This window comes from Pleurodeles waltl, chromosome 4_2 (assembly GCF_031143425.1).
Source record: "Pleurodeles waltl isolate 20211129_DDA chromosome 4_2, aPleWal1.hap1.20221129, whole genome shotgun sequence".
NCBI lineage: Eukaryota > Metazoa > Chordata > Amphibia > Caudata > Salamandridae > Pleurodeles > Pleurodeles waltl.
Window position 1 is genome coordinate 365,259,274 of NC_090443.1, and position 8,682 is coordinate 365,267,955.

The 8,682-nt window shown below is 42.6% G+C and overlaps 1 protein-coding gene across 3 annotated transcripts in view; it reads left to right on the top strand.

Annotated features, from left to right (window-relative positions):
* Positions 1–2,784, top strand: part of LOC138292722 (zinc finger protein 135-like) — a 178,858-nt gene extending 176,074 nt beyond the window's left edge. For 2 of the 3 annotated variants that reach the window (XM_069231456.1, XM_069231454.1), the window contains one exon: positions 211–2,784. In XM_069231456.1, the coding sequence (XP_069087557.1) occupies positions 211–902 (692 nt within the window). In that variant the 3' untranslated portion in view covers positions 903–2,784. The remainder of the gene's footprint in view (positions 1–210) is intronic. The other variant, XM_069231457.1, reaches the window with a different exon arrangement.
* The last annotated feature ends 5,898 nt before the right edge of the window (positions 2,785–8,682 follow it).

The following is an 8,682-nucleotide window of genomic DNA, read 5'->3' on the forward strand; positions in this document are numbered from 1 at the left end:
GTCACCTCACAGCATAAATTGGCCCTCTTTTCCAAGATCTCAAGCATGAGATTACAAGACCTGTAACCGAATATGTCATATTGTATTGTAATCCACTCCTGTTGTAGGGCTGCAGAACATTACTCAATGCTCGTTGTGAGAATATTGTATCTTTGCACATTTCCCCCCTTTTAAAAAAATTTATAATGTTCATTAATTTCATACCTGCAGGTAATCGGAACAAGAATGGAAAGAGAAAAGGGAGCATTTCTTTAAAGCATCATGTTTCAGAAAGCTTTTGCAAATCCGTGACTAAAAAAAGTGAAGTATATGTTGCCCAAATTGACCAAGAGAGAAGAATTTCTGCAACCCACATGCAACCTGGAAGCGATTGTAAAATAAGCGTAGAGACACCTGCACATTGGCAACCCAATAGTACTGAACATACTTCTTTGAACGCATGTCAGACGGCAGAATTTGTGCAGAGATCAGAACCATTCTATATATCCGACACAAAAGCGAGAAATAACATTACTCCATATGAATCAAACACACAGCAGAATTGTGAACCACAAAATGAGAAAACGGACCCAACGATCAACTATCATGTGCGACGGCAACCACCCAGAGTAAAAAGACACCCATGCGCTGAGTGTGGAAAAAAGTTTACATCGATATCAAGTCTTATAAAGCATGAGAGAGTACATACTGGAGAAAGACCTTTTCATTGCGAAATATGTGGAGAAAGCTTCAATCAACTTGGAGCTTTGCACAGGCACCAAAAAAGGCACACAGGGGAAAGACCATATCCGTGCTATGTGTGTGGAAAACGCTTCAGTAGAAAGGACACTCTTTTAGGGCATCAAAAAACACATAGCAAGGCACAACAAAACAGTGAGCTAAATATATTAGAAATAGACTGAAAACAACAATATTTCAGGCATAGAGAGATCCTGATCCCACTTTTGTATTTTATTTTTTGGATTTTAAGTGTGAACTGTTAAATGAACTGTACACAGTATTAAGGTCAGTACATTGGGTTGTAGGTGGCAGTGTGGTTGCATAAGGTGTTGTGACAAGTGATTACCTTCAAAGAATTTTGACAGTATGAAAACATAAGGTTTATTGACTGATTAATATGTATGATATAATTGGATCAGAGTAGGGCGCAGGGGGTATGGTCATCTATCCTAGGTCTTGAATAATGGAGATGTGGGCATCTAAAACTGACTTAAAAGCAGGGGGAGGATTTCGTTCCTACTTCGGCAAGGAGGCTATTCTAGTGGAGAAAGGCATAAAGGGTGAAGAACCCAACTTTTGATTGGGCTCAGAGTGGTTTAATGAAAGCTAGAATGTGACTAGCAGAATGCAGCATTCCTAAATGGGACAATCGGGTGAGGCTTGGAAAGCTAGGGGTTGAGATGACGTGCTCACCTATTTTCAAGTTCTGGGACATGGATTTTGTAGTGTGCTATATTTTTTTGGCGAGCCTCACGACTTGGCAGCAATAAGAGATGGTTGGTGTGTCACTAAGAGATTTGAAGAGCTTAAAGGTGGCAAGGTTGATAGCTGTAGCTAAGATAAGAAGATGTTGTGCATTGAAGGTTACTAAATGAGGAAGCTGTTGCAGTACTCTTTCTTAGGTGTTGACGCAGAGTTTACCCGCATGAAAAGGAGAGAAGTTTGCAAATTCTCAAAATATCAAGTGATTGGAGTAACAGCCCTAGGGCTGGAGGAGGGAATTTGCCTCATAGTAATACTAAAATCCAGATTTCTGTTGACGGCAAGGAGAGTTCTAGGGATGCTGAAGGCCACAAATTAGATTTTTGATTTATGATATATATATTAAGAGGTTTGTGAAAGTGCTGCATACTTCCACGAGGTTACTTCAGAGCATGGCATAGCAGAGAGCTATCCAAGGTTAGAAACTTAGGGCCTGATTTAATTCACAGCAGGCAGCCCGCCATACCACTATGGGAACAAAGTTAATTATCATGGAAACGGAGTAATTGACTCTGTCCGCATGGCGGAGAGGCAGTCCAGCTCAGCAGGATTTTCTTTTTGTAAAAAAATAAAATAATAATGCTCCCCTCGCCATAAATAAGGTGGACTGCATTTCCACCATGTGGACATAGTCATTTACTCCGTTCCCTTAGTAATTATCTTTGTCCCCATAGTTGGGGGGAGCATTTACTGTTCCTTAACATCAGGTTGTGCCTCGCAGTAAGGAACAGTAAAAAATGGATTCATGTCTACCATCTAATTTGTGTAGCAGGATACGTAGCCATTTCTCCTACGGTCCTTACTCCCCAGGGTCATTGGAGACGTTTGGCCACGGCAGAGACGGAGTAGTCTCTGCTATGGTCAAACTGAAGGTCTGCACATAATGAAATTAGGCAGGCAGGCCACTGTTGGCGGCGAGGGAAAGAATAAATCAGAGATTTTTGAATGGGTATATGTGTGGTGGATAAAGCAATGAGAAAAAATGTGAAGGGAAAGGTGCTTAGAATCACAAAAACAGCAAAGATCTAGTCAATTGGGTATCCCAGGGTCAACCTATATGATCTACAAATATGGGTAGCAGTCAAAAATAATCAAACACATATGGCTGAATCATAGACATGTTGATTGTTTATGTTTATTTACTGTATGGTGCGCACTAAATAACTGAATTGTTCTCGTACTCTTTGACAGATTAACACTGAATGGGATACAGGTTGCTCATAATGTTGATGTTGGTGGGTGGGGTTACATTTCTGCAGTTATTGTATTTTATTCACATGCTTAAAGTAATGAGTCACCCAGGTTGGTGTGTCAGTGCAAAGTTTTGGTGCATAGTGTGTTGTTAGTACTCAAGAGGCCCTTCTTTTGATCCTGGAATTGAATGTCTTTATGTTGGACATTGAATGCTTGTCTGCTGGGCCTAGGTCTGACGTGCTACCATTCTCCTGGTTTCCTCATGTCAGGGCTTGTTCAGTTGAAAAGGTGGATTTTGGATTGGTACTTTTACAAACCGATTTCTCACCTTAGAATATCCCCCAGATGCCAGACTGGATCCAGGAAATGTTGTAGCAGTGTCCCTGCATGTGGCTTTAAGGTGTCATGGGGCTTTGCACTGACTCCATACTGCCCCAGAAGTGATTAAGCAGAGCCGCATATAAGCGCTACCATTGAACATTTACTTCTTTTCCTTTCTTTCCTTGTCTTCCAATGTCAATCTGGAGCTCCACTCCAATCATAAACCATTTCCATAGTGTATTAGAGAGTGATGTCTTCAACATACATGACGGGATTGAAGCTGTGCCGTAACTGCAGGAAGTGGATTTCACTCACAGACACAAGTTGTGCCTATGGAGCCTGGGCTTCATGCAGCACTCTATGTCTTGTAATAAATGCACCCTAATGTTCCAAAAGGCGATTCAAGAGTTTGGGTCAATGTTACACGTTGCTGAACACAAGAACACGTAGCAGTCTGCGCGGGGATCCAGCTGCAATTCGCTGGCCTGGTCTCAAGGCTATTCCCAAGACTACTCCACTTCCCGCTTGAAATCCTTGAGTGAGTCCTAGTCCAATCACAATTAGAAAAAACTAAGTAAAACTCAGCCCCATCCCACCAACCACTCTGATTCCAGAGAGAACTTGGGGGTGCCTCATGATGTTAGTTGCACTCCATCAAGGTCGCCGGACATGGAACTAATTCCTGTTAGCCCTAAGCCCACCTGAGTTCCCCAAGACGTCACTGACCCCGCAATAGAGTGAGGCATTCAAAGAGACCATACTGCAAACTTTCAGTGCATCCCTCTGGTGTGCCTTGAAGCTCCACAGAATCTCTGGGACCTCCATTTGGATTACCTCAGGTGGGTCTCTTCCTGGCACTGTCTGTCGCCTTACTTTCTGTTGCAGGGCCCATACCAACTTCAGTACATATTTCCACTCAGGCCCAGTAATCCACGCTGGTTCTCACTACCCCAACTCTGGCACATGGTCATCTCCCAGCACTGATGGACTTCGAATCAATGTCAAAGTTGGATCCCATACTGACAGTGGCTTGAATTCGACTCAATGTTGCACTCCGAAATTGCATATAGCTCAACCAGTTGTCATGCTCCTGACTGTAAATCTGTGCCTGTAGTGTATGCACAGGCATCATTATCATTTTGGCTTTGACTCTGCTTCCGTGCCAGAGCAAGGAGTACCCCAGGATACTGATGATGATGAAGATAATTTTGAGGAGGATGGATTTACTCCCCTTTCATTACTGATGATGCTTTATACAGAACAGTAGTAGGCATGATACAAGGCTTTGAGGCAGGTTTACAGAGCAGCAGTGGACTTGACACCTGCAGTGAGGAGAACTTTTCTTGCCCAGTGAGCCACCAAAAGAAACGTATGTCTCCCTCTCATTGGTGATTTAGAGGGTGACTAGGTTACTTGAATTAAACTACCTCTGCTGAGATTAAGACAAATGTGTTGACATAAAATCTGCAGCCTGTGCCAGCAACATCTGAGTCATTACTCCTGTTTAGTGATGCCCTCACAGATACCATGATTGCTAACTGGTCAAAACCATGTTCTTGCCTGTTTGTTAGCCGGCAGATTGCCACCTGATTTTCTTAGAAGCACTCAGTTCCATAGAGTCTCATAGTACAGGTCTTAACCAGTAAGATAAACTCCAATTCTTTGTTGACCAGTGCTCTGGATAGAGAATTCATCAAAAGAATTGTGCCCGCTGGCAAACAAATATTTTCTGTTGGCAGCCTGGCTCTGCATTACCTGATCACAGTCTGTCTCTGCACTGATACACGCATGCCTTTTGGGACATGGGCAGGAAGATCTTCTCCACAGTCCTAGAGTCCATCGCATTGTCCTGCTATTTACAGGAATCACTCATGGGTATGACTGTTGTTGGGTCTCGCCTCTTCGGAATGAAGGTAGACTTTACCTTTGAACACATAAAGACGGCAGAGATACAGCCCTTTACTTGAGGCTGCTGACCCCTGCAAATCATTTTCCACATCAGTACTGGAAAAATTAGGGGCTACTCTAGAGGACTGGCATGCAGTCAGAGACAGCCTTCCCAGACTATGACGTACTAGAAAGCCCTGTTCTTTTGGGGCCAGGGACACGCATCCAGCTGACAGAGCATTGGCCAGCAGGGCACCACTCCTCCAATTTCTCTCTCCCTACTACAGTGCCTAACAAGCCACGTTAGTTTGCCCTCAGAAGAAGGAGCCAGCACTTATTCCTTTTTTTGGCGATCCATCACATCCAACAAAAGGGGTCTTGCAGATTATTCAAAAAGGCTATATAATTAATTTAGCATTTCTGCCCTCATACACCCAGTATCCCTCCCAACCCAAAGCAAATTTTGGGCGAGTGTCCCCATCCTGCTAAGGAAAATACATTGGTTGCTCTCTAAGGGTGCCATAGATACTGTACCAGACTTGGAGAACGATGGGCTTATTATTTTTACTACTTCCAAAAAAGGAGGGAGCCCTGCATTGGACCTTTAACCTCTGAATGCCTTCTTGTAGAAGGAGAACTTCAAAATGCTCACATGGGCTCAAATCCTTTCTTATCTGAACCCAGGAGACTGGATGGTGTCCTTGGACTATTTTCATGTACCTGTCAAACAGTCCCAGAGGCATTACCTGCATTTCAAGGTGAGCCAGCTCCATTTTCAGTTTGTCATGCTCCTCTTCGGCCTCCCCAGCACCCTCTGGTGTTCACAAAAATTATAATGGTGCTTGCTTCCCATCTCAGGAGGTCGGGAGTTCCTATATTCCTGTACTTCGAGGAAAGGGTGCTGAAGAAGCACCTGTGGCATTCATTCGTGGGCCACTTATGAATGATAACAGAGCTGTTCACATAATTGGAGTTTAATTAGGGCTTTAAGTGGATTGGCACATGCCGGGGCTCTGACCAGACAGTAATTAAAAAACTGCTTTGAAACAGGTCCCTATTGGTCTCTATAGTCATGAACCTAATTTTACTGGCATAAAAACTCAACAGTGATTATAAAAATCCTTAAGGTATTCCATGGCCGCAATGCAGTCCCTGTTTGCATTTCACATGTTTTATTTCTTCTTGAATTCCCAATGAGTATTTGCTTTTTTCAAGATGTTTCAGTGGTTTCATTTCAAGCAATGTATGACTTCTGTGTAAACCACACTTTCAAATGAGTCTTCACTAGGTGTCTGAGCTGATTTAGTTAACAACTGCACAAGATGTATAGCTCTGAAGTTGAGGCTTAAGTTAGTGCAAGTTTCTCACATTGCCTATCAATGAGTCATAAAGGTGTGCCGACTACATGGACATGCAATCCTTGGCCTCTCTTCAGGGCACACAAAGTGATGGTGGGATATGTGCCAAATGTAATTGTGGGAAAGTGTGTACATATATATAGAGCTTTAGTCGAATCTTTTAGATACAAATCATAAAATAATTACATAAAATTGTTTGGATATGCCCATAAAATAAGTCCTAAAAATACAATACAAACACGTTATTTACAGATCATTATTCATACTTCATCTTACAGTTTAATCATCTGTTCCAGGCATATCCACTTTCAAATAATTTAATCTTTTTCTAGCATTGAATACAGTACATAGGTAATTTGAGAGACAGCAGCATATTTCGGTGGTCGGGAGAGTTTGTAAGTATAAATAAGCTGGGCGCCATTGGCGTAAGTGGGAGGATCTTAATAATGGAATTACAAAACGCTTCCTCTGACTGATATACAATTTACAAAGTAAGACAAAATGAGTTGTACTTCTGGTGAAACAGTCGCAAGGACAATTCATCAATGTTGCACTCCAATCATTCATAACAGGGAAGCTAATCAAGCAATTAAACGTGTTCAATCTTTAGCGAGTAAAAACAAACCGGTGCCTTGTATTCATTACATGCTGTAAGTAGGGCTGCATGCCATCCGTAGTCAACATAAATTGATTCCTTAAGACACTTGGTTAGCCCACTTCTACAGACCACCTAAGATCTGCTAAATGAGTGGAACACTCAGTTCTCAGATCTTTTCTACTTATTGCAGCCAGTGATTCAGGCATCTCATAGTAATCTGAGTGACCCAAGTCATTAAAGAAATTCTTAATGTACGTCAGCCAAGGGATTCTTAAAGAAAGTCTTGAATCTAAACAATCCCTCAAAATGCGCAATTTAGACCTGCATACTCCGATGTCCAAACTTTCTGACATAAAAGAACTGGTTGTACCATTATTAAGTCAGTTAAAAGGTATCTCCCATTTCTGTGTGACAAATGATGAGGTTCCTTTTGATACAGATAAAAGAAATTTCAGAAAGTCGTTTTCCACTATTAGCAGCGCATTGCACTTGGTGTATCCCCAGACACCCGCCCTGTATGTGGCAATAGGCACACTTTTTGCTCAATAGATTTTTAACATATCTTTGCAGGAATTCATCCCCAACCACTTGGCAAAGTTCTTTATAGCCATGTTAGCCCTTGTCAGCTGTAGTTTTCTGGCATTAACACACAGTGACCGAATGCCTTCTCTATCAAACAAAATTCCCAAATATGATAAAGTTGCTGTGGTGTCAATTTTTTAAATTGTTTATTGTCATATCATGGCACTTAGCTGTATTTCGTGATACAAGTTTTGGATCGATTGACCCTAACACCTAGATTCAGCATGTGAGTACCAAAGCCTGAAAGAAGTCGCTGGAGGGCCATTGGAGTCTGTGCCATAAAAACGGCATTGTCTGCATAGAGGAGAGCTGGGATGGCGCGGTGCTCAATTTGGGGGAGATCCTTGCACTTGTCTACTAACTCTGTCTCTAGACCATTTATATATAGTGAGAGTAAGAAGGGTGCTAATTCACAGCCTTGTTGTACCCCTCTCTATACACTAAATGATCTAGTACACTCCCCACTTGCCCCATATCTAACCTTACCTCTACATCCAGAATACAACTGCCTTATGAAATGAATTATTGTCTGGTCTACCCCCAGATCTGCCAAGATACTCCATAGTTTGCCATGAACAACACAATCGAATGCGGATGACAAGTCTACAAAGGCCAGTTATAAGTTCCCTTTCTTACTCTTACTATAATTTCCAATAAGTATGCTCAGGTTCAGACCCTGTTCTACTATCCCTACCCCAGGGCGAAAGCCGTATTGCAGGTCCGTCAGGATGTCGTTCGTTTCCACCCAGTCCTGCAATGTATTCAGGATAATCCGCCTGGCTATTTTAATATAGATGAATGTGCTTTGGGAGGGGGATATAGGTTTGCCCATTCTTGGTTTTCACGTTTAGGGACCTTTAGCAGATGGAAATAAGTATTGTTTGCAGGACAATACACACTCAGGCCTATTCCTGCGCAAAACCTGGGAAATTCTCCCTGTTAATTTGCCTGGTCAAGTATACCAGTAGTGCTCCCTAAAACCCCATGGGGTAATTATACATCAAATGGACAATGGATAAACTCCGCAATCAAGTCAGCAATAGTTTATAGATTTGTGAGGCAGACAGCGAGTGCAGCATTCTGCTGACCCGTTTTTGTAAGTCCAACAGTACTTTTAACAGAAACAGCAGATCTTAAGGGGGTGGCCCGGCCCAGCCTCCGATGGGCATGGACGGGCCTGCTCTTGGCCCAGGCTTCACCCGGTGCAGCTCTTGTGCATCCTGCACTGTGGGAGTCCTGTTAGCACTTTAAAGCGTGTCG